Source organism: Rattus norvegicus, chromosome 4 (genome assembly GCF_036323735.1).
Source record: "Rattus norvegicus strain BN/NHsdMcwi chromosome 4, GRCr8, whole genome shotgun sequence".
Classification (NCBI taxonomy): Eukaryota; Metazoa; Chordata; class Mammalia; order Rodentia; family Muridae; genus Rattus; species Rattus norvegicus.
Genome location: NC_086022.1, coordinates 123,294,159 through 123,319,142, shown reverse-complemented (window position 1 = coordinate 123,319,142; position 24,984 = coordinate 123,294,159). Strand labels below are relative to the sequence as shown.

Sequence of the window (24,984 nt, the reverse complement as noted above, 5' to 3'; positions counted from 1 at the left end):
GGCCAAGGAAGGGTGGGAACTTCAGAGAGAATTTTATCAGACTTGGCCTGGGACATGGGGTTAGCTGACTCTTCAATCTTGCTTTCATTTATTGAGAGACTCCTGGGGCTTTCTCGGAATTGTCTTCAGGAGCTAGGTGACTAGAATTGATAGGGCTGGCCTGTAGGGCAGCAGGGAGGCATATGCTGGAGGCCGTGAGGCTGTCTCTTTGCAAGCCCCCAGGCTTGTGAGATGCACATTTTAATAGCTCCTACCTACCCAAGTAGAATAGGTTTGGATAGAACAGGCGGAGGAGAACTGAGATCTGAGCAGTCAAGGGGGAGCCACTCCTGGCGTGCACCAGCCTGAGCCCATTGAAGTGGGGAGTGTGACATGTGCTCTGGTATACTTGTCAGGACATTCTGGTTCTGTCATGGTGGCCAGGAGTCACTGCAGTGACCAGCACTGTGTCGAAGAGGAAGAGAGTCGGGGGAGGTAAGACCATTCTCAATGAGGCCTGTGCAGCAGGCAGTAGGTCTGATGACCTTCTCAGCCAGGGGCAGCCATAGCAAAGGCCCTGAGGTGACACTCCAAGGAGAAGTATCACACTAGGTCCTCATGGTGGAAGCACAAGCTGAAACTCCCTAGGCCTAACTATCCCATTTCCCCTGCAGCTGCCTGGCATGTGTCAATGGCTCCTTCCCCTGCCACTGGTGCAAATACCGCCACGTTTGTACCAACAATGCGGCTGACTGTGCCTTTCTGGAAGGCCGTGTCAACATGTCTGAGGTAAGGCTGGGTAAGTGACCTGAAGGCTTCATAAGTACCAGTGACCTTCAGGGTATCACAATACCCATGGGTGGCTAGGGTACCAGTTGTATACCAAGGTGTGACCAAGGTGGGGACAACTTCCTGAATGTCATAGCCTGAGATCATGGGTGTCCTTTGTGGTCCTTGCTGTATGGATGGAGAATGGCCTCCCCAGTGGCCTGGTGGGTCTCACTCATAGCTTCTCTCCCTTGCTAAGCCCTAGGATGAGTTCCGAACAGGGAAGTAGACTTGTCTGCATGAGGAGGAGGGCTGTGGGTCAGATGACTAGGAACCTGACCCGAGTCCTTAAATATCCCCTTGTCTTGGCTACTTCCAGATTGGTCCTGAAGTGAAGGCACAATCAGGAACCCTTAGGCAAGGACACCAGCTCCACTCCACAGTGTTGGCCAGTGTCTCCCAGGCATGCCTTGGGCTGCTGAGAAACAAGGAATTAGTTAGACCTTTCAGGGCTGCTGGTCCCTAAGCCAATATACCCCAAAGGCTCTGTGACCTCCTGTCAGCAGGACCTGAGGTACAAGTAGGTGGTGGGATTAATTCAGCTTGACCCTGTGAGCCCCACAGGTTCCACTCATTTTGGCCTGTGAGTTCTAGGAACCATAATTAGAAGATGTTCTCCTAGCATGGATAGGATACAGGAGGCCAGGTGAGGTGGAAGCTATCCCCGGAGACCCAAGCAGGTCTTCCATCCAGAATGTGGCTGGCAGACTGAGAGCTGGGAAGACAGTGTTGGGTTAGTAGGGCATGCAGGAAGATCTGCCTAGGCTCCATTCAGCCATCTCTGCCCTCTGTCTGCTCCACTCACACAGAGGTATTGCAGGGGTCAGTGAGCAATGCTGGGCTCTGGACCTGGTATGTTATACTAGGTGGATGGTAAGCCCAGCTCTGCGTGACTGTTGTGGGGGGTGGGGTAGGGGAGGCTAAGCCTAAGTTGATGCTGTTCTCTCAGCTAGGTCCCATCACAGCCTGAGTCTTGGGGTATAGTCACCAAGTGCTCCTCAGATGGTATGGGAGACAGCAATGTGGATGTGGCCCTGCATGCCCGTGTCTTCACCAGTCTCCCCCACTGAGCCTGTCCAGATCTTCTAAGGTCAAACCATGAGAGGCTGGGTTAGAGTCAGGCTCTACCAGGCCCTGTAGAGCAGACCCTGGGCCTACATCTTGGGAGCCAAGGCAGTCAGTCCCCAGGGATCAGGCCTGTTTTCAGCATCCCTATTTAAAGCTGCTCCGCACGCTCCCACAGGGTGTCTCCTCCTGAGGCTGCTGCCAGCCATGCTGCAAGCAAGCCGGGCATTGCGTCAGTTATTGTCACTGAGGCCCTGGCCCTGGGGGCCTGGCTGTTTTTCTACATGCCCCGGGCTATTTTTACATTTCCCAGGCCCCCAGCTGAGAGCCTGCTACCCCAGCACCCTGTTTTTGGCTCCTGCTTTGGGTCTTTGCAGTTGTGGGCCAGATGGGGTACCTGTGGCCCCAAGACTGAGTAGTGGGGTCCTAGGATCTGGCATGAGTAAAAGGCTAGCCGGTGCAGCCACAGCCTGGTGGGAGCAGGACCTGAAGACCACTGTGTTTGCAGATGCATAGTGGCACAGGGAACCTGGGCTTTGCGAGCCACCGTATCCTGGGGCACAGTGGGACTTGTACCTCTTGCTGCCACCAGACCTAGCTCAGCCAGTGCTTTGCTGCCCTCAGGACTGCCCACAGATCCTGCCTTCTACTCACATCTATGTGCCAGTGGGTGTGGTGAAGCCCATCACCCTGGCCGCACGGAACCTGCCGCAGCCACAGTCAGGTCAGCGAGGGTACGAGTGCCTTTTCCACATCCCAGGCAACCCGGCCCGAGTCACTGCACTACGTTTCAACAGCTCCAGCCTGCAATGCCAGAACTCCTCGGTGAGAGAATAGCAGTCGGGTGGGCCAGGTGGGGTGCTCCATGCTTTGGAGTGGGCCATTGCCCACCTGGTCCTGGTTTGTTAGCAAAAAAAAGCCAAGATGACTTATGTGGCGAGGTGAACCCTCAGGTCTGAGGGCTCTGTTGGCTTCCTGGCCAATACTGAGTCCTTGGGCAAGTGTGGGTGGTGTAGCTGACTGGGATGGTGGTGGGGCTGCACCATCAGGTTCTTAAGTGAAATAGCCCGGTAAAGGGACCATAGCCTGTGTCTTTGGCCACAAAGAAAGACTATACACACCATGGCCATCTGAAGATCAGCAAGTGGCCTTGCTGGATGGGTAGGGAAAACCCATGGTGGAAATCTCTTACCTCACAGCGACATTCCCAAAGTTGTCACTGAGTTTACCAAGTCTGCTACTGAGGACTTTTCCAGAGCAGAGTCCTTTAGAAAACAAACCCTTTCGGGATGTGCACGGGACACCTGAGCTCAGGTTTTGAGCTCTCCTCTGGCTCCTGACTGCTGCCAGGCCTCATTTCCCCTCTGTTCAGGAAGTGTATAGTCAGAACAGTGAACTTTTTGAAACAGTCAAGACTTTAGTTGTCCCCACCCCCTGGTTCCAGCAGCCCTGGGCTAACAGGGGTATCCTACCAGGCAGGAGTTGAGGTCAAAGTAGACAGCTCTCCACCTAACAGGAAAGGCTACACTCTCCCCTTTGACTTCCCGTCCTTCTCTTTCTCACTCCTCGCATATCCTGCACCCCACACACTCCCCTCTGACTCTTATCACCCCCTTTTCTTGCTTCTGCTTCCTGTGTCTCTCCATCCCTGTCTTTGTTGTCTTCTTCTCTGCAGACCCCCATTTATCTTCCCTTCAGCAGTGTTTAAAGGGAAGAAAGGGTATCAGGAAATTTGATAGGATCCAATTAAATTCCTTGAGATAAAACAGTGATGAATTGCTGAGCCACCCCTTTGAGATGCCAAGCCGCATGCCTGGGCCCAAACACAATGCAGAACTGAGATCATCAACTGCAGAAAGTGGGAGGCAGCTAAGCCCAGGCCCCACCCTTGAGAGGGACTGTTACCCTAAGTGCAAGCCAGCCAGGGAGAAGTGAAAACAGCACTTATTCCCCAGGACAGTGATCTTTTGACCTGTGCTCAGGCTGTGGGGTCACAAAGACCTCACACCTCAAAAGTCCTGGCCTATTCAGCAGAGACTCTTGTTCACAGAGCTTTCCCTGATGCTTTTGGACTCAGCCCTACTCTCCCAGACGCTGACTGCACCCCTCAGGCAAAATGGCCCTACTGTTGGAAGTAGTGTCTGAGATAGCCTTGGAGGATAATAGATGGAGACTGGCAATTGATGTGGTTTCTCCATGGCTGTAGGAGATAGAAGTTGGCAGGAGGGAGCAGGACCATGGAGCTAGAAGAGAAGCCATGTATGGAAAGATGACCAGAAGAGCTGTGTATTCTCGTGCAGCTTGCTTGTCGGCAGGCCCATAGTAGTCCGTTTCGGAGATGTTGAGGGGCCCCCATAAGCACCATTAACCCTCCGTGTAGCATGGGGGTGTGGCCCACCACCCTAAGCAGGACCACTGTCCTTTCTTCCAACAGTACTCCTATGAGGGGAATGATGTCAGCGACCTGCCTGTGAACCTGTCGGTTGTGTGGAATGGCAACTTTGTCATTGACAACCCCCAGAACATCCAGGGTCAGTAGCAGGGCTGTCAGCCTGGGTGGGTGGATGGTGTGTGGGTCCATGCTGACTAACCTTCCCACCATTATAGCCCACCTCTACAAGTGCCCAGCCTTGCGCCAGAGTTGCGGCCTCTGCCTCAAGGCGGACCCGCGTTTTGAGTGTGGCTGGTGTGTAGCTGAGCGCCGCTGTTCCCTACGACACCACTGCCCAGCTGACTCACCAGCCTCCTGGATGCATGCCCACCACGGCAGCAGCCGCTGCACAGACCCCAAGATTCTCAAGGTAGGAGCTAGAGACCCAGTCCAACACCTGCTCAGCCCCACCCTTTTAAGCCCCACCTATCATCTCCCACCTGGCACGGTAGACCTTGCTATGTCCGCCCCAGCCTCTGCCTTCCTGCAGCTGTCCCCAGAGACAGGCCCTCGGCAGGGAGGGACTCGACTAACCATCACCGGTGAGAATCTGGGCCTCCGTTTTGAGGATGTGCGGCTAGGCGTGCACGTGGGCAAGGTGCTTTGCAGCCCTGTGGAGAGCGAGTACATCAGTGCAGAACAGTAAGGCAGACTAGGGTGGGTGGTGAGGGCTTAGGTGGCCTGGGGAGCATTTTTGAAGTGCTGAGCCCCACTATGCCCACAGGATTGTGTGTGAGATCGGAGATGCCAGCACACTGCGAGCCCATGATGCCCTGGTGGAGGTGTGTGTGCGGGACTGCTCCCTCCACTACCGAGCTCTGTCCCCCAAGCGCTTCACCTTTGTGGTAAGCCCCACCCTACTGCCCTCTGCTTCCTGCTGCCCCCAGAAAGTAATTAAGGGTACTGCAGAAATAGGCCTGGACTCACCTCTAATATAGGACACTGCCCCAGTTGCCCATATGCAGGCTCAGCCCAGCTACAAGGGAGTGGTTACTCCTACCCCAGGGTTGCCTGTCTGGAACACAGGGTGACAGGCCTAGATGCTAGCGTATGCTTCTAAGAGGGAATTCCTCTAACAAGTCATCTTCCTGCAGACACCCACCTTCTACCGTGTGAGCCCCTCCCGGGGGCCTCTGTCCGGAGGTACCTGGATTGGTATTGAAGGGAGCCATCTGAATGCAGGCAGCGATGTAGCTGTGTCCATTGGCGGTCGGCCCTGCTCCTTCTCCTGGTATGGGGTGAGAGGTGTCAGGGGACACAGGGCTTTCCCTCCTGGCTCTGCTGTCCCTTCCTGTTGCCTGGGCAACGGGTATGGAAAACCTGGTTGGGGTGATCTCTATGGAAACCTAGAGACAGGAAAGGTTGCCATGGAGATGGGGGGCCAGCCTCCAGAGTAGGAAGGGGGCGTGGCCTGGCCTCAGTGGGTACTACTATTACCTCCAGTAGTTCCTCCTAAGAAGGGGACATCTTTCTTACAAGCAAAATAAAAAGTATTTTTAAAAGTTTAATAGAGAAAACAGACATCGTAACAAAAGCTTTGAGGCTTAAAGTAGATAATTTTAGATTAAGGATGATAATGGAAAGGCCCTTTAAATATTTTCCTGTGGTAATTACCCGTTATCAGACTAATCATTGGTGTTTGTAGCCTGGAGACTATAAGGCCTCCAGGCTGTGGTGATATAGCCAAGGGACAGCCTCAGAGCAGGTATTGCCTTGCTGACTGCTAATGAAGGTGACCTGTGACCCCATGCCCCAGGCCAGCTTACTGTTGCTAGGAACAGGGCCTTTTCCAGGTGTCTGCACAGTAGGGAAAGGGAGCTGGTTTGTTCAAAGCACCCAGTGGTAGTGGGACTCTATGCTCAGGGGTCTGAAGAAGGCAGTGCTGACAGGTGAGAAGGGTGGACTAGGATGGCTGACTGGTACTAGTGCTGGTACTTGTTAGAAGACAGCCTGGCCAGGGTCTCCTGAATAGCCAGCCGCAGTAGACAGGATCTATTTCATCCATCTACATTAGAGATTATGTCATTAGAGTACAGTGGAGGGCAAGACCAAGGGAGATGTACAGCTCAATGTAGATGAGACCCAAGCGAGGAAGGAAAGAAGCCAGTCAGGGTTTAGGGTAGGACCAACACTGGTTGGCACTCAAAGGCCAGAGTAGTCATCCAGTAGCCACCTGAGGGAGGCCCAAGCCTTTCCCCGGGAACCAGTTCTCAGCCACCAGTGGAGAGCTGCTGATGTGTTGACATGTTGCCTCGCAGTGCCCTCACCCATCTTGACCCCATCCCAGGAGAAACTCACGAGAGATCCGATGCCTGACACCTCCCGGGCAGACCCCTGGCAGTGCCCCTATTGTTATCAACATCAACCGTGCCCAGCTCTCCAACCCCGAGGTGAAGTACAACTATACTGAAGACCCTACTATCCTGAGGATCGACCCTGAGTGGAGCATCAACAGGTGGGAGACCTACTGTGGAGCCACTGTGGGTCAGGGAGTACCTCTCCAGGGTGTTGTGTAGGGGTTTGCTCACCGGCAGCCTCCTGGGGTTGTTAAAACCCTGGCAAGCAGTACTCTGGCTGAGCTCTGACCCACCTGCTCATGCAGGAAGAGATTGCATCTGTCTTGTATTTCTAGGCCTCGGGCACTGTCTGATTCCTCTCTTCTTCCTTTAGTGGTGGGACCCTCCTAACAGTCACAGGCACCAATCTGGCCACCGTCCGTGAACCTCGAATCCGGGCCAAGTATGGAGGCATTGAGAGGGAAAATGTGAGTGGATGCCCTGGACGTCTGATCCCCTACCTCACTCTGTTCTCCCTCCCGTCCTGTCCACATGGGTATTTCCTAGACTGGTAACTGTTGCTGCCAACACTCCTGCTTCTGCCTCACTGGACTTACCTGTCTGTGCTGAGGCCTTGAGGACAAAGTGGTCAGCCAGGGGTGATCCCTGGGCCTGTCTAGCCTTCAGCCTACAGAGAATGGGCATCTTGAACATGTGTCCCCTTGGTGCCTAGACCATCTACACAGGGAGCTGTCCTTCCTAGGGTGGGGTTGTTATTGGGTAGCTGGCCCACAGTGGGAGAGACAGCCTGCCTGAGATCCTGGTACCTGTGTCCCAGAGCTGCATGGTGTACAATGACACCACCATGGTGTGCCGGGCGCCGTCTATAGACAACCCAAAGCGCAGCCCGCCAGAACTAGGAGAGCGGCCAGATGAGATTGGTTTCATCATGGACAATGTCCGCACGCTGCTGGTACTCAACAGCTCCTCATTCCTTTACTACCCGGACCCTGTACTGGAGCCACTCAGCCCTACTGGGCTCTTGGAGCTGAAGCCCAGTTCCCCGCTCATTCTTAAGGTAGGTTTCAACAAGCCACCGTGGCCTCCTGCTGCAGAGGCTGCTCTAGGGCGGGGTTTGTGGAGAGACCTCAGGGTTGGCCCTCATTTCACCCTGACCGCTGTAGGGGCGGAATCTCCTGCCACCTGCTCCTGGCAATTCCCGGCTCAACTACACGGTGCTCATCGGCTCCACGCCTTGTATCCTCACCGTGTCTGAGACACAGCTGTTGTGTGAAGCACCCAACCTCACGGGGCAGCACAAAGTCACGGTACATATTCTAACTTTTCTTTATACAGAGAGCCAGGAATTCCCTATCACAGCCTATCTATGGCCTCTTGGAACCACCCTCCTGACCTACTGACCCTACCCCCACTTAGAGCAACCCCACCTCTGAGAAAATCCCCACGGACTGAGTTCTAATGCAACCCCATTCAGTCCTTGCCATCTTTCCCACTGGAGCCCCTCTCCCACTGGTAGCCCCACTGCCAAGTGCTAGTGTGTTAACTACCTGGGCACCTGTCTGCTCCCAGCATCTTGTACCTGTTAGCCGCTTTTGTCGCCATTGCACAGGGCCTCAGGCTCTGAGGGGCCGATGCATCTGAATACCTCTGTTCCTTCTGGCAGGTGCGGGCAGGGGGCTTCGAGTTCTCACCTGGGATGCTGCAGGTGTACTCAGACAGCCTGCTGACACTGCCGGCCATTGTGGGTATCGGTGGGGGGGGTGGCCTCTTGCTGCTGGTCATCGTGGCTGTGCTCATCGCCTACAAACGCAAATCCCGGGATGCTGACCGGACCCTTAAGCGGCTGCAGCTCCAGATGGACAACCTGGAGTCACGTGTGGCCCTCGAGTGCAAGGAAGGTCAGCAGGGAGATGGGTGGGGCCAGAGCCAGGGAGGGAATCTGAGTACTGAGTCAGTCACTACCACTGGACTCTGGCTCAGTCCCAGGGAGATGACAGATGGCAGAATTGTCCTACTTGTAAAGGGACCACCTTATGAACAGCTATAATCTAGGGGCTATGCCACTTACTCTTTTGTGTCCCAGTCTCCTGGTCTGCCCAGTGGGCACAGAAACAGTGCCCACACCCTTGGGTATCACATAGTGAGGCAAGGGTACATACAAGTGATCGTGCTCAGCCCCCCGAGAGTCCCAGATAGTCCCATGGTTGACTGGGTACCTGCCCTGTAGACCACTTTGGTGGACAGGAAGTAGATATGACCTGGGACTGGAGGATGGGGGCCCTTGACTCCAACCTATAGAGGGAGATTGAAAGCCCAGTGTACATCCATATCTTCTCTGCCAATTTGTGCCAACAACTGCCAGAGAGGGGAGGCCAGATGCCTGGCAGCAAGCAGGAAATGAAGCCACAGCACTTCACCAAACCTGCTGGGTACTCCAGAGCCTGCCCTGCCCCTCTGATTCCTGATCAGATAGAGGGCAACTACAGGGCTGAAACCTCATAGCTCTGGAGTGTTCTATAGGGCCTGCCACTATGCCCTGTTTTCTTTGACCTTGAGAGGTGGTAAGGGCTAAAATAATGGTGTTGAGGGCCCTGGGGCCATGATGTGTATAAGGCAGAGGCTAACATAGGACTGGGACCCTGGGAGCATTACTGGAATATCTGTCACCCCCTCTACACAGGACTGGGTCTTGGCTAAAGGACTTCCTATTCCTACCCAGCCAATGTTGGGGCCATTTTTACTCTTAGCTAGCTAATCTCATGATAGTAGAGAGGAAGAAAATGTTTGGTCCTAAACTAGGGAAACCGAGGCACAGAAAGGCACTTGGTTTCTTTAAGGTCAGGACCAGTGATCCTGGTCCACAGTAGGCAGACCAGGACTGAGAAGGGGAAGGGGAACCTCAAGTGTGCTGCCCTTAACCTCACATTGCCCCTGACCCCACATTTGGGCACAGCCTTTGCAGAGCTACAGACAGACATCCATGAGCTGACCAGCGACCTGGATGGTGCTGGCATCCCGTTCCTTGACTACCGCACATATGCCATGCGAGTGCTATTTCCTGGGATTGAGGACCATCCTGTACTCAAGGAGATGGAGGTAGGACTGCCACTTTAGAGGTTCCTGGGGGCTGCTGGGCAGCCAAGAGCATGGGGATAATATGGCTTCCAGAGAAAGTTGAAGAGCTTGGCCACATTGAGAGTATGGAGGCTGACCCATGTTGGAGACAGCACAAGGTTGGGACCCTGAGCTCTGGGGCAGGGACCCAATTTCTGGGGCAGGTAGCTTGCCTTGGGTGACACCATTGCCCATAGTGCTTCAGGAGGCTGGAAGGAGACCCTAAGCTTAGAACAGTGCCCCAGGCCTCACCCAAGCTAACCGCCCTTTAGCCTAAGACCCTGGTTCCTCTCCTTGTACTTGGTTGTGTGGGGCTTTGCTGCCATTCACCTGCCTGAGTCCCTTGGAGGATGTAGGTGCTGAGCTTCACTGCAGTGAGGGCAATCTGGCCTACCTGTGTGTTCCTGGCCCAAGTAGCTCGGTGTCACAAAAGGCTTTTCCCCTGCCTTAGCTATTGAAGCTGTGTGCCTCTGTGGTCTGAGCAGGCCTGTGTGCCCCCAGGTGCAGGCCAATGTGGAGAAGTCGCTGACACTGTTTGGACAGCTGTTGACCAAGAAGCATTTCCTGCTAACCTTCATCCGTACACTGGAAGCCCAGCGTAGCTTCTCTATGCGTGACCGTGGGAACGTGGCCTCGCTCATCATGACGGCCCTGCAGGGTGAGATGGAGTATGCCACAGGAGTGCTAAAGCAGCTGCTCTCCGACCTCATCGAGAAGAACCTGGAAAGCAAGAACCACCCCAAGCTCCTGTTGAGGAGGTACAGGGAGGCAAGCCTGGCTGGTGGGGTCACCATGGGAGTCCTGGGACCTGCCTGCTGGAATGGTGGAGGTGACTCCTCATTGCCATTTGCTGCTCTTTCCACAGGACCGAATCAGTGGCGGAGAAGATGTTAACCAACTGGTTCACCTTCCTTTTGTATAAGTTCCTTAAGGTAGGCCTCCGGGGCCCAATGAGTGGAGGGAAGGGTTGGGATGGGGAGGAAGGCACGAAGGCAGAGGCCAGGTCCTAGGTGTGGTGTCCCAGCCCAGCAACCTAGACTACTTGCTCTTAGCTGTTTCTTGTGTTGATGCTTGCTACCTACAGAGGGAGGATAGACATTCATGCTCTGAAGTCAGTGTCTAAGCTGGAGTTTGGATGTAAGCTTGGATGCCTGCTTGGTACCTGGAACTAGCTGCCAGGCTCAGAAGGGACTATACCTAGACAGGCTTCTGAGGGCCTGACACCGGCCTCGAGAGCTCCGTGTTGGGGCGTAAGTCCATCCTGGGCTTCTGGCTCTCCAGAGCTCCCAGAATCCTTGCAGGTGACAGGGTGGGCTGGTTGATTGAACTGGTTGCCTACACTTAAGAGACTGGATAATTACATAGTTCCAAAGTCTCTGACTTCCTCTGACCTTGTGGCCAATGGGACATATGTCACAAGTGGGAACAGTGGGTCGTCCAGGGAGTATAGCCCTATCCAGTGCTCCGTGGATTCAGTGACAAGTAGTACAGCAGGACAGGGGTGGGCTGGTACTGAGTCTGCCAGCACTTGGACTCTGTCCTCCCCCAGTAGGCTGCTGCTGAGCTCTGGATGACCCAGAAGTGGCAGCACATGGGTTGGATGCCTTTACTTGCTGGGAGGAGAGCCAGTGATAGGACATGGTAGTGAGTGAGAGACAGAAGATCTGAGGGACCAGAGATGGAGAAAAGTGACCTGGATGGCACAGAGACAGCTGAGGAGAGGGGGATCTGCGTGTACAGCAGCCCCATAATAGTTAATGTGCACATCTATGAAAGCGTGGCCCTGTGGACAGTTATTTACATGCTCATTAAAGCAAGTCTGAGCAAGGCCTCTGCACTCCAGCAACTGTGCCCATGCTGGGCCTTGACGCATGCTGACCCTGTTTGATGCTCATTCTCCACAGTGAGGAATCTGGATCTCAGATCCCGAGCCAGTTCTGCAATATCTACTGCTACAGTATAGGGAGGCAGACTGCCTCTGGAAGCTGGCAGAGCTGGCTGTGCACCTGTCATTGTGGGGCAGAGGGAACAGAGCCATCAGACATCTGGGACAGCCTCACTGAGGGGCATTGACATCTCAAGGCAGTCAGGGGTGTAGGAATGATGATGGGGGTGGGGAACAAGGCAATGGGGGAGCAGCAGAAAGGGAGGAAGCACAGCTTCTGAGAAATCAAGTGGGCCATCTGCTCCAGGTTTACTCTTAGGCCCTCTCAGTCTCCTTTCAGCTCTGGTTTTTGTGTGGCCTTTTTTGCTGTATAGTGAAAACCGATACTCCAGGAATGAGCCCACATTGGCCTGGGCTTATTCTATCCCTGTCTGGCCACTGAGCCACACATAGGCCTCCTGACACATGCCTGCTTTTTGGTGCTGAGAGAAGATATATTTCAGTGCCTCCCTTCCCTGAGCTGCCCAGCAGATTCTCTTGCCTGTAGTTCTGCCTTCTCTGGAGTCTAAGGCTTGAGTCACATTCTACATAGCCTTCCAGAGTGCTTTCTTTCAGTCATAAGACCAGCTCCTCCACCTTTCATGGCTCAATAGTTGGTCTCTTTTTACCATGCCACAGACTTAAAAAATGTTTTACTGGACTAAAATATACATAATAGAAAATGCACTACCGGGCTGGAGAGATGGCTCAGCCGTTAAAGGCTAGGCTCACAACCAAAAATATAAGAAAATGCACTACCTTCTAGATTTCTTTAAAATTACATTTTTATTTCTTTATTATGTGGGCATATACCACAATGCACATGTGGGAGTAGGAGGACAACTTAGAGGAATGAGTTCTCTCCTTTGACCATGTGGGTCCCAGGGATCAGACTCAGATTAGCAGAGTTGGTTCCTTCACTTGCTGAGTGATCTCACTAACCCTTACCTTATTATTTGAGACAAGGCCTCCCTAGATAGCCCAGGTTGGCCTCAAACTCATGACCTTCGTGCTTTAGCCACTGGAGTGAATACATCTGTAAAGTGCAGCCCTGTCAATATCATCTGCTATCATCTTGCAAGACTGAAATCTGCCTTCATGACACACTCCTTGTCCCTCTCCCCTCCCTCCACTCTACCACCTTTCTGCCTCTGAATTTGACTGATATGAGGATGCCCTCTAAGCAGAATTGTCCGTGATGCCCTTGCATTGCTGACTAGTTTAACTCAAATGTGTGGCTGCAGAGCTCTGTCTAATGACAGACGTGTGCAGCCTACACTGCTACTGTGCTTTCCCTTGGGTCAGTTGCTTGTGGCCAGCTACAACACACAGTATGTAATGGACAACTGTTACAGAAATGCAAGCATGTTAAGCCATGAACCACTCTGAGAAGCATGAACTGTCCCTTCCTACCCTAGTGATCACCCTCTCTGGCCAGCATAGCCATACCACACGCACAGCTCACTTGGACTGGGGAGGACAGAGGGAAGAGCTAAATGCATGGCCTTCTCATGAGTCAGCACTTGGGCAGGGTTTAAGCCCATCCCCTGCTCACAGATACATGTGACTAGAGTGTATGAGCAAGGCAGTTGCTATGCCTGTCTATCAGGACACTGTCAACAATAGCCCCTGTGAGGTAAAAGGGGCAGGGACCCTGCTCAGATGGTCACAATCATCAATAGCCAGTGTCACTGAATCTAATTGAAGCAAACATCTGCAGGTAGAGGAATGGATTTTATTCAGATTTATTGTCGAGTTCTGACTGCATTGACATGCTAGCCCAAAATTCTGGCTTAAGTGAGCCCTCCCACCCCTACCCGCCTCACCTCCCAGGCTGTGGTTGTCACACCCGTCCTGGGTGCTCTTCACAGGGGGCCCTGGTACCCCACCCTGCTTCTGCTCCTCACTCCCAGGTAGGGTGAGCCCATGTCCTCAGGTAAGCTGGCACACGGTGCTTGCCCTCCTGGCAGCTGCATATTGTCCAGGGTGTGACCACTGTGCCATCACTTTCACTGTCCTCTGTCACACTGGCAGAGGGTATTAGGGGACTGTGAATTCTTCCCCAACACAGCCGGCTTCTGCTGGAGCTGTCTGCTCTGTGGGCTTCCAGAGTGAGCGCAGGTGCCTGGGCATAAGATGTGCTGCCTCTAGACCCTCTCCTCGCCTGGGTGCCGTGACACCATCACTGGAGAGGGCACGAGGACAGACAGCACTTCTTTGGCTGCCGTTTATTCAAGTCAAACAACTTGTCTGACCAGCCACTTTGATCTTTGAAGCCTCAATTCTGTGTTTTCTAGGGTTTTTCTTTAGTATATGGTAGGGGTGTTTGTTGTTGTTTAAATAACAACATTCCATAATTTGCAGCTTTTATGCTACAGGTGAAGCACATGACCCGAGGTTGAGGTAGGGTTGACCTTGACTTCCCTTGCAGATGAGTGTTGGTACTGTACCCTATTTACTGAGCTGCACTCCTGGCCTGTTGTCTCTCTCTATGAAGGAACTGTTCTCTGCACCTTCTCAGCAGGGTTGAGAGGAAGGTGGAGCCCTACCTACCCCTGCCATAGAACAGGGAAATGAGGCCCAGAGAGAAAAAGCCCTTAGGCTTAGGACTGCTTCATTCAGGGCCCACCTCCTCCCTGGGCTCCCGTCTCTGACCTTTCTTTCACAGTCTTGGAAAGCCTGGTGAAATGATGGTCCATGCTGGCCCTGGGGACAGCTACCTTCCAGGTCTGAGCTTTCTCAGAGAAGCCCTGGCTTTTCTGGGGCAGATGCATTAGGATTGGGCTGGCCTGTATCCAAGGTTGGGCACTGGCCTGCCCCCTGTGCTCCTTTAACTCTGCTCAGGAACCCAAGGGCAGACATCTAACCTGGGGAAACCATGTGAGGTAGTGCTTGCCAAAAGAGGCGGTTATTGATGGCTCTGAGTCCCAACCTGCTCCCCCTCCCTCCTACTTCCTGGCTGACTTAATGAAACCAAGTTTGCAAATGAAACATAATTTCAAAGACAGGAGTGTTGTCTGAAGGTCTCAAGATGATCTATACTCCTGGCTGTTCCTTAGCAGCTGTCTCTTTAATTGCCTCAGATGCTAACAAGGGGCTAGAACATCTGGGTACAGGAACAGAGTCAGCATGGGCTTGCCAAGGGACCACCTGGGCCAGCCTCCCATCTAGGAATTCTCAGCCAGTGGCCACTGTGAGGAGTGACTCCAGCAGTCCTGAGTGAGCCTTCCGGGCCATGGACCAGTCTGAGCTTCAGCGTCTGCTTCACTCACCTTGCTGAGTAACATGGCCCTTCTCCTGGCCCACACCTGCAGTGCAGGGAGCCGGATGACAGGTAGCTGAGAGTAGGGACAGTGTAGGCCCTTGCCAAGTGTGCATTGGCTACCCCACCAGTCCCTGTTTCTCCTTGGCACCAGTCTGTGGGTTCCTTTGCCCCTTGGAGATGAGGAGTCAGGAGTCAGTGTGTCTGTGCTGGTGACCATGGTGAAAGCATGCTCTGAGTGATGCTGGACCTCTGGCGAGGTGGGTCCCCAGACACCCACAGATCATGGGCACACCGGTGAGCAGTAAGGGCAGTGTTTCAAGGATGTATGTGTCTCTAGTCATAAGGACACTGGGGGTGTCATGCTCGCTAGATTTCCTTGCCTGGTGCTGGCTCTAGAGACAGGCTTGCCTTCATGAGGAGATGGAGCCGCTAGAAATAGCTAGATAGCCCTTAAAGGCCTAACCAGGTCCTAGCCCAACCTCATACCCTACCACCCACACAGGAGTGTGCTGGGGAGCCGCTTTTCATGCTGTACTGTGCCATCAAGCAGCAGATGGAGAAGGGCCCTATTGATGCCATCACAGGGGAGGCCCGCTACTCTCTGAGCGAAGACAAGCTCATTCGGCAGCAGATTGACTACAAGACCCTGGTGAGCCCCCAGTCCTGGGTCCTTCCCTTCCAGTGACACTGAACTGAGTGAACAGGACTAGCAGAAATGAGGGGTGTGACTGATGCTACCGTAACACCCTCCTCACACACAGACCCTGAATTGTGTGAACCCTGAACATGAGAATGCACCTGAGGTCCCTGTGAAGGGACTGAACTGTGACACCGTGACCCAGGTCAAGGAGAAGCTACTAGATGCTGTATATAAGGGTGTGCCTTACTCACAGCGGCCCAAGGCTGGGGACATGGACCTGGGTGAGTGGTGGGCCATTGTTCCTGTGATGTTGGTCAGAGGTCAGGCTCCTTGTCCTGATGGTAAGAAGTCATTCAACAAACACTTCAAGGGAGGTGACAGGGTAAACTAGGGTCTGCAGGCCAGAGTAGAATGATGGAGAAGACCTGTGGAGAGAGGCAGGGTGTGAGTTTGATATTCTCTGGGAAACTGTCAGGGCTGAAGGAACAGGACTTTGCACTGGGGAAAGTCAAAAGATGTGGGACACAGTTCTGGGATCCTACAGGAGATGTGGCTGGAATGGCTGAGACTGGAACCTGGGTATAGCAGGGCCTACCTCTTGGACTCATCCAGGCACCAGAAGAAAGGCCAACCCCATGGGCAGACCATGCCACCTCTGAGCTGTGAATGTAGTTGTCCATAGAGGAGCCTCTGCTTCTGGCTCTGGCCCAGGTTCTTCCTCAAGTGCAGAGCAAGCCCTTCCCTGCCTTCCTGTCTCCCCAATCCCTTGTTTTATGTACCAGTAGGATGAGGAGCTTGAAGAGAAGGTAGGGATGGAGAAAATGAGGGAGGGAAGGAGGGAGGGAGAGAAGGGGTGGGTCCCACCTCTAATACCCTACTTCCTGTAGAGTGGCGCCAGGGCCGCATGGCACGCATCATCCTTCAGGATGAGGATGTCACCACCAAAATTGACAATGACTGGAAGAGGCTGAACACGCTGGCTCACTATCAGGTGACCCACTGCCACCATCCAGGGACCACTGCGTGGGCTTCCTTCCCTTAAACTGGAACATGCCTAGTCAGCTGTGGACTATGCCATGCCCGAGTGATTAATCTACCCTGGGACGGTCCCAATGGAGACTCAGAGTGGTGGCATGACTTGCCTCTGGGGGCAGAACCATGGGTGTCTTTAGGTAACCCCAGGTTGGGCAGGACACCCTGGGACTTGTATCCTTGATGTCTGCCCACAGGTGACGGATGGGTCATCAGTGGCACTAGTACCCAAGCAGACGTCTGCCTACAACATCTCCAACTCCTCTACCTTCACGAAGTCCCTCAGCAGATACGGTGAGGGGCCGCAGGGCTGCAAGCAGGTAGTAGGTGGACAGTGGACCTGGATGGGTTGCCCTTCTTCCTAGTGCTCTGTCAGTGTGTCGGATGCCAGGACTAAGGGGGCATGTGGTGTGTCACTGGGCTCTTGGCCTTCCCTCCCATTCTGAAGTAATGCCTGTCCCCATAGCCTATAAACAAGGGACCTCGTGCTGCTTATGTGACCACAGTGGCCGGCCATCCCCTACATAACTAGCAGGAGCCTTAGTGCCCTCTGAAGGAAACTGGCTGGGGTAGGGCAGGGTCTGGCCGTGGGTAAGGGACACAGCCCTGCCAGCTGACAGGCTATTCCTGCAGAGAGCATGCTGCGTACAGCCAGTAGCCCTGACAGCCTACGCTCACGAACACCCATGATCACGCCAGACCTGGAAAGTGGAACAAAACTGTGGCACCTGGTCAAGAACCACGACCACCTGGACCAACGTGAAGGCGACCGTGGCAGCAAGATGGTCTCTGAGATCTACCTGACAAGGCTGCTGGCTACTAAGGTAGGTGTATGTGAAGATGCCCAGTCCAGAGTTCCTACAGACCTATTCAGGTCACCTAGGAGGTTTGTGCCCTGGGTAGCCCTGAAGCTCACTCCTCGCCCCGCAGGGAACACTGCAGAAGTTCGTGGATGACCTGTTTGAGACCATCTTCAGCACGGCGCACCGTGGCTCAGCCCTGCCTCTGGCCATCAAGTACATGTTTGACTTCTTAGATGAGCAGGCCGACAAGCACCAGATCCACGACTCAGATGTGCGCCATACCTGGAAGAGCAATTGGTGCGACTACCATAGGGGTGGGACCGCCAGGAGCCCAGCCTTACAGGGCCAGGATCACCCTGAACCTTCCCAGTTTCCATCCCTAGATCCTGCCACAACCCCACTACTCTGGCCTGTAGGAATTCCCTGGGTGAGGGGCTGCCATGTAAGAAGCAGAGTTTGGTGGGCCAGAGCCAATTGATAGCATAGAGGAAATGCTATTTATAGCACAAGCCTGTGCTCAGTGACATGAAATGCTAGCACCTGGGGATAGAGATGGCTCTAGAAGGCCACTCTGAGATCACATGGTAGTAAGTGTGGAGCCGTGTATTGTAGGTGAGAATTCAGGCCAGCCAGACCCCAGTGGGCTTACTCCAGTGCTTCCTGTGACTGCTATGGGCTCAGCCCTGACCTGCCTGCTCCTAGAATAGACCACCTATACTTGTGGACCAGCCCTAGATGCCTGCAACCTAGCCTCAGGCCCCATGTCCCCTTTCCTGATTGGGGCTGTTCGGTGTTCTCTGGCTTTGGCTGACAAGAGGACTTGTGGGCTTCTGCTGTATGTAACCCTGACCCAGCAGGTTCTACCCCTGTGTATGGTCTTCCCACCCCCATAGCCCACAATTTTAGAGAAGGGCCACTTGGACTGAAGACTGGTCAGTTGACCTTCCTCTCCTGCAAGGTTGCACCAGATCCCCACTCTACATTCCCACCAGGGCATACCTTTCATGGCCACACACCCCTGATAGCTCCTTTCATCCTGAAAGTTGTGCTCTGACCTCTAAGTCGGGTTGGCCATTAGCTTTCCTAATCTCATGACCCTTGACCTAGTGTACAGGATGGTCCTGGCCTCAGCCCAGAGCCCTGTACCCCTTCCCTCCCCCTCTCAAGATTCCTCTTGGTTTTAACCTCTCGTCTCCTTCCAGCGCCGTGGGAGCCTAAGTCCCAGGTCCATCTGGGCTGCCTGTCAAGAGTCCCAGCAAGGGAGGAACTGCTAGGAGCACTGGCTAGGAGCAGTGTGCTCTATGGAATCTTCTTATTTACTCTAGAGCAGCTACCTCAGCCATGTGGAGTTAGCAGGCTTTTGGCACATGCCTATGGTCACCAATAGCCTCAGTCTCCAGTTTTATTTTGTTAATGTTTGAAAAGCATGTGTTCTAATTGGGTGCTCAGCCAAGGCTGTCGGAGGCCTTGTGGGGCATAGAGGGTGGGTATGAAGGCATATGTCCTTGGACTGGAGCTGAGCGCCGGGACAGGGTATAAGCCAGTGTGCAGGCCTCAGAGGTGGCCATAGACATAAGCTCAACATGAGAAACGATGCTCTGAGAGGCACCAGGTTGTTGGCAGCATGTTCTGTCTGGCCAGTGGGGTGACAAACCTGCCCCAGTCGAACATGTGCACCTCCATTCATTCTCTGGGGGACAGAGTCAGGCCTGTGGGATGGTTGGCCACTTTAGCTGCTGTCTAGAAAGGGATAGGATACAGAGTAGCGATCCTGATCACTCTTGGGCCTGCTTGTCCACAGCCTGCCTCTGCGCTTCTGGGTGAATGTGATTAAGAACCCTCAGTTCGTGTTCGACATCCACAAGAACAGCATAACAGATGCCTGCCTCTCAGTGGTAGCGCAGACCTTCATGGACTCCTGCTCCACATCAGAGCACAAGCTGGGCAAAGACTCACCCTCTAACAAGTTGCTCTATGCCAAGGACATCCCCAACTACAAGAGCTGGGTTGAAAGGTGGGTGGCCAGCAGGGGTCATGCAGACCAGGGCCACAGGTTGGTGGGTGGGTAGGCCCTGTGACCCCAGCCATGCTGACCCTGCCACCTACTGTCAGGTACTATGCTGACATTGCCAAGATGCCCGCCATCAGTGATCAAGACATGAGCGCCTACCTGGCAGAGCAGTCCCGGCTGCATCTCAGCCAGTTCAACAGCATGAGTGCCCTGCACGAGATCTACTCCTACATCGCCAAGTACAAGGACGAGGTGTGCCCCTCCCCCACCCCAGTTCACTTGCGTCTCAGAGCTCACCCAGTACTTGCTTTGCTTCTGTACCTGACAGCAGAACTGTTCCCGGGGCAGTAAGGAAATCAGAGATTCTAGCCACACAGAAGGGTCTCAGGGGCAGGTTGGGGAGACAGGGGGATGTTTTTCTGGGGTGGATAGCTGTGGGCCTATAATAGAGTTTATTGGGCTGGATGATATCTCTGGGACTGGGCAAAGGTTTGCCAAGGAGCAGCTCCCCTGACCTCTCTGGGATGACTTGTCTCTGACTCTGGGCTGGAGTTTGTGTGTACCAATAGCCAAGGACTGGGTATATGTGAGCATTGCCAAGGCACTGGGTGGGCCTGACTGGCCACGATCCATAGAGTCTAATGGCTGAGCTAGAGCTCACCTGGGAACAGGCAGAAGATATACAGGCCAGGTGACCTAGGTGTGGAGACTTTGGCTTGGCTGTGTCCCTGAACCAGACAGATTGTTACAAGTCTAGAGGCAGTAGTCTGCTGGCTATGCTGGGCCAGTGAGATAGATAGCCAGGCAGCCTGTCTGGAGATGAGAAGCCACAGAGACAGGTCTAAGGCCATGGAGCTATGGGCTCAGAAGGGCTCTGGGATCAAACCAGCCCAGAGGGCTCAGAGGTTGTAGTGATTAAGGGCATAAGATGGGACAGTGGGCCTGGGCTCCCATATAGACTGAAGTGTGGGGAGTCAGATGACTGGAGGTAGGAGTGTGATACTCAAGAAGGCAACCTAAGATCATAAGAAACCCAGCAACAGTAGAGAGCAGTGACCGTGCCACCTCAGAAAGCAGGACGTGGAGCACTGCCAGAGAAGACTCACAGAAGCCTAAGAAGGGTGAGGTAGGAGAGGCCATAGCCAGGATCTAAAGGCTGTTGATGAAGGAGATGAGGGTGGACGTAATGGCCTTGGGAGCTCACCCTAGAGTACAGAAGTACTCTGGAGCAGAGCTGTTTTCACAGCTAGGAACTGGTAGACTCAGGTCTTGCCTGACTGCTCCCAAAATCCCCCAAGGCACACCACTGTTACATATGGTGGCCCAGCAGCTTCCCTCAGAGCTTCCAACCCCTGTCTGTGGGTAGTTACCCCTGACTCTGACCCTATCCTACCCCTCAACCCACCCCTGCAGATTCTGGTGGCTCTGGAAAAAGATGAGCAGGCTCGAAGGCAGCGGCTTCGGAGCAAACTGGAGCAGGTGGTGGACACAATGGCCTTGAGCAGCTGAGCCCTGGAAATGCCCACCCAGCAGGAGGCAGAGCAGGAGGGCAGCAGAGGACCCAAGAGACAGCCCTTGGCCCACCTGTACCAAGTGCCAGGTGTAGGGCTGCAGTTGGGTCCTAGCCCTCGCCTTCCTCTCCCTGCTGTGCAGGGCCGACTTTTATCGCTGTGGATGTGAGGGTTCCTGCTGAGCCACCTCTATGCCTAGGGCTCGCTGCCTTGGGCGAGGATTGCACAGCATGGCTGGTCCTGCCCAGGGATAGTTGCTGCTTGGCTAGAGCTGCTAGTGGCTTTCCTGGGAGAGAGGTGGCCTCTGAGGGGCCGAGATAAAAGGCCAGGCCCTCCAAAGGGAGGGCAGCAGGACAAGGGACTGGACCAATCCACAGTTCTTGGCTTCTCCAGCTGCTACCAGCAGGCAGAGTCTGAGGGAGAGGTGAGATACCCAAGGCTAGGCCACATAAGTCTCAGCCGGGGCTGTCCCACCAGCCTCTACTCTAGCACCCAGTGCTTGCCACCACCCTCAGATTCACCGCGTGCTCTGCGCGGCCAAGGCTGGAATGCCACATCCTTCTGCTGGGGAGAGGCCCCACTCCCCTCCTATGGAGGGCCTGCAGACCCCACTTCCAAGTGACACGCGGACGATGGCTAGGCGAACCCTTCTCTGTCCTCAGGGCTGTGCCTCTGGGAGCCCCTGGTCCTGGGGCTCCAGTCAGAGTGCATGTTCCCATTATTTATTCCCCGCCTCCTGCTCCTGTTGCAGCCCACCATGGAGCTCGGGAGGATAATAGCCCACCATCCACTACCCTCTATCCTCCTTGCCCCGACGCTCCCGTTGGCTTCCGGTCTGGCATCTCAACAGTGTCCTGGCCCCTCTACGGTGGGACATCTGGGTACTGCTTTTAAGGGAACAAGAAAGCCTGTGGTATTCTGCCCTGGGGGTTGGGGGGCATTTCTGCCACCCTGCTGGCCATGGACAGTGACCCAAGGGACCAGAGGTCAGCTGTGTCCACCTCTGCCCTCAAGGAGCAACAAGGAGTACATTTTTAATGGACCCTGTACATATATATATGTATGTATGTGTATATATATATATATATGTGTGTGTGGCCCTGGCCCCAATGGGGTGCTGTACAATTATTTGAGGGAGGAGACACGGAAAGGCAATTCTGAGGAACCCAGGTGGAAGAGAGCAAAACCAAGGGCCCTGGAGCTGCCGTCTGATGTGGCCTCTACTTCCCCAGACGGAAGAAGCCACTGCCCAGGATTCCTGGTGCCCTGAGCTTCGGGTGCAGAGGCTGTGGACCTGCATGACTGTGCTAGCGTTTAGTCTGAGTTGATCTTTTCAAACTGCAAGTGTTGAATACTAGAGGTGATTAGATCCTTTTTTTTTTTTTAATGTTTTTTTAATTAGTCATTGGAGAAGCAAGCAAGCGGCCTATTCCCTTTTCAAGTTCACCTTTTTGATGGTACTAAAGATTATAATGGATTTTAAGGGACAGCTAACTGTGGCCAGGCCCATCCTCAATGCTGGGGACAGCACACTCCACGTCCGCGGGCTGCTAGCCTTGTGGTCCCTCACACTCCAAGCTAGGGAGCCGGTGGGACAGCGTGGAGGTCAGTTTAGAGCTGCGCCTTTATTTGCTATGGGACAGGTGCAAGGTCTCAGGGAGCAACTCCTTTGTGGTAGTCATGGGCCTGGGTACCCTGGGCCGTGAATTCTGGTTAGACTCCCACCCCATCTCTGTGGCTCACTCCCTGAGCTAATACTGGGGTCAGAGCCAAGGCTAGCCAGCCTGGCTATAGCCGTTTCTCAGTAGCCCCTGTTGTTGCCTGGGGGTTTACCCATGGATATATCCCTCTCTTCCTTCTGATGCCTCCGGGCTGTGCCTGGGTGGGAGCCTCAGTTTCCCCTAAAGTCTTCCCTGGTTGTAGGCTTCAGATGGAAGCCCCCAGTTCTTCCAGCTCTGCCTGGACCACGCACAGCTTCTAGGCTCATTGCCTTCACTATCCATCCCCACCACCCTGCCCAAGGCTCCAGAATAGGCCAGCCTCATCTGTCCTACCAGGCCGCCTTGCCTGGGTGGGTGATGAGGTGGCTTGGAGCAGCTTCCCCAGGGCATTTGTTCGCAAGCACTTTAGCATATCTGTTTACATGCGAACTGCCCTAGCTGTTCTTACCATCTCAGCACAGCCATCAGGGCCAGGCCTCACCTCCCTGCCACTACTGGAACTGAGCTCTGACATCTTCTTGTCCTTGGTCTTCAAGAGCCATCCATCTTGTGGTATCCTGCAAAGTGTTCCACTCCTGCCTCAATATGGCTCGGGATTGGAGCCCACTGCGCACTGGATGGTGGATGCTCAGGGCCACCCTCTACAGTCCTAGGGACCAGGGAGGTGGGCAAGCACTATTCCAGCCAGCCCGGCCCTAACATTCTTGGTACTGCCGTCCTGCCATGGGCCCCATCCCCAGAAGCCCTAACTTCCTGCCTGGTCTTTCCCTTTGCACCCAGACTCAGGAGTGCCTGGGCTATTCCAAGCTGGGCCTGGGTGCCTGGCCTCCACATGCCTTGGGCTGGCCCTGTGCTCTCCAGCTGCCCCACTCTCTTATGGTTGGACAGCTAAACAGCATCAGGGATGAGGGCCTTGATGTGTCCCCAAGAGACACTGCATTGAGTTCCAGGCACAGGCCAGCAACCTCTGTTGGTACAGAGGGGCCTGACCGCCACCCTCTACTCCAGTTCCCCCAGTTTGGATCTGGTGGCTCACATCGGTGCTACACAAGCTAGAGTAGATATATTTAGAGAGAGAAAGATATTTTTAAGGTGAAACCCATGATTAGCTGTCCTTTAATGCCGCAGAACACTCCCTCTTACCTGCTTCCCCCAACCCCCACCCACCCAAAAAAAACTGGTCATTTGGATGGTCTAAGTAGATCAGGCCTCGGCCATTGCTTCTCTGGAAGCGGCAGAGCCAATACGCTCAGCCATCAGATGTGTAAATATACCGCTATTTCCTATTTTACGGTTCTTCAGATTTAGTACTTGTAAATAAACACACATTAAGGAGAGATTAAACATTTTTGCTAAAGCTCGTGGCTCTGAGTCTTAATTTTAGTGGGTTGGGAATCAAGAGGTAACCATAGGAATAGCTTATATCCTCAGAGGTGGCAGCAGACACCTTGGGGCCTCTGCCCTCCAGACAGGAGGCTTGTGTGAACACCTAGAACCCTGGAAATCTGGCACAGACCCGTGTGTCACATCACAGTTTTATATATGCAGAAAACAAACAGCGTACCCCCTTGTTGGAACAAAGAGGAAGCCTCAGTGGTAGTGTGTGTGGCAGGACCATGTGCAGTCCTCACTGGGAGCACACTCATCTGTAAGGCAGGATCCTGGCTACCTCTCTTCACTATGGCCTTACACAAAGGAGCCCAGAGTGGGACAGCTCATGTGCACGCTCATCCAGTTTCATGGGTTCACAAGTCTGCTGTTCCATGACGTGGCTCAGGTACAGCCTTGCCTTCCTCAGCTTGGCAGAGTGTTGTTTGGAGTTTGGTGCAGTAGCACTAAAGGAGGCAGTTCTCAACGGCTGTGGAAACATGCGACCTCCCTGGGAGCATCTTAATACCTAGGATCCATCTCTGAGGATAGTGCTGATGTTTACCCACTGCACAAGGCTGGGGAGTGAGCTTCCCAACAGTGAGGTGAAACTGTTCTGAGACAACCTGGGGAGCAGAGGTCCTGGCCACACTGGCCCCTCTGGGCTCCGAAGCACTCTAGCTGCCCCTGTCTCATTCCATTCCTTTTTGGACTCTGATGGCATTCCGTAAACCACAATCAGTGCTCCTCCATTCCCAGCCGATCTGTCCTGTCAGATGGGGGGGGGGGCGTAATCACCCTAAAATTGCAAGGGAAACAGATTTAGCAAATGTGGCCCTGTTTGGGGTGTGACATGCCCCGCTTCTGTCTCCTGAGCCCTCCTGACTTTCTGGCACAATCAACTTTGCCTGAATTACCCTCGTTAGGCTGCCAGAAGCTCCAGCCCTGCCACCCGGGAGTGAGGCAACCTCTCAAAGAAGCAATCAGTGCCCCTG

At 54.0% G+C, this 24,984-nt stretch overlaps 1 protein-coding gene across 1 annotated transcript in view; it reads left to right on the top strand.

Moving 5' to 3' along the window:
- Nucleotides 1–23,978, top strand: part of Plxna1 (plexin A1) — a 44,968-nt gene extending 20,990 nt beyond the window's left edge. The window contains exons 9-32 of the mRNA XM_002729398.6: nucleotides 654–768; nucleotides 2,497–2,697; nucleotides 4,307–4,403; nucleotides 4,480–4,673; nucleotides 4,794–4,945; nucleotides 5,028–5,148; nucleotides 5,398–5,534; nucleotides 6,591–6,758; nucleotides 6,974–7,067; nucleotides 7,418–7,657; nucleotides 7,764–7,907; nucleotides 8,264–8,498; nucleotides 9,554–9,696; nucleotides 10,216–10,472; nucleotides 10,580–10,646; nucleotides 15,406–15,552; nucleotides 15,665–15,824; nucleotides 16,431–16,534; nucleotides 16,773–16,869; nucleotides 17,209–17,399; nucleotides 17,506–17,675; nucleotides 19,180–19,392; nucleotides 19,491–19,641; nucleotides 20,803–23,978. Of these exons, the coding sequence (XP_002729444.2) occupies nucleotides 654–768; nucleotides 2,497–2,697; nucleotides 4,307–4,403; nucleotides 4,480–4,673; nucleotides 4,794–4,945; nucleotides 5,028–5,148; nucleotides 5,398–5,534; nucleotides 6,591–6,758; nucleotides 6,974–7,067; nucleotides 7,418–7,657; nucleotides 7,764–7,907; nucleotides 8,264–8,498; nucleotides 9,554–9,696; nucleotides 10,216–10,472; nucleotides 10,580–10,646; nucleotides 15,406–15,552; nucleotides 15,665–15,824; nucleotides 16,431–16,534; nucleotides 16,773–16,869; nucleotides 17,209–17,399; nucleotides 17,506–17,675; nucleotides 19,180–19,392; nucleotides 19,491–19,641; nucleotides 20,803–20,898 (3,694 nt within the window). The 3' untranslated portion in view covers nucleotides 20,899–23,978. The remainder of the gene's footprint in view (nucleotides 1–653; nucleotides 769–2,496; nucleotides 2,698–4,306; nucleotides 4,404–4,479; nucleotides 4,674–4,793; nucleotides 4,946–5,027; nucleotides 5,149–5,397; nucleotides 5,535–6,590; nucleotides 6,759–6,973; nucleotides 7,068–7,417; nucleotides 7,658–7,763; nucleotides 7,908–8,263; nucleotides 8,499–9,553; nucleotides 9,697–10,215; nucleotides 10,473–10,579; nucleotides 10,647–15,405; nucleotides 15,553–15,664; nucleotides 15,825–16,430; nucleotides 16,535–16,772; nucleotides 16,870–17,208; nucleotides 17,400–17,505; nucleotides 17,676–19,179; nucleotides 19,393–19,490; nucleotides 19,642–20,802) is intronic.
- The last annotated feature ends 1,006 nt before the right edge of the window (nucleotides 23,979–24,984 follow it).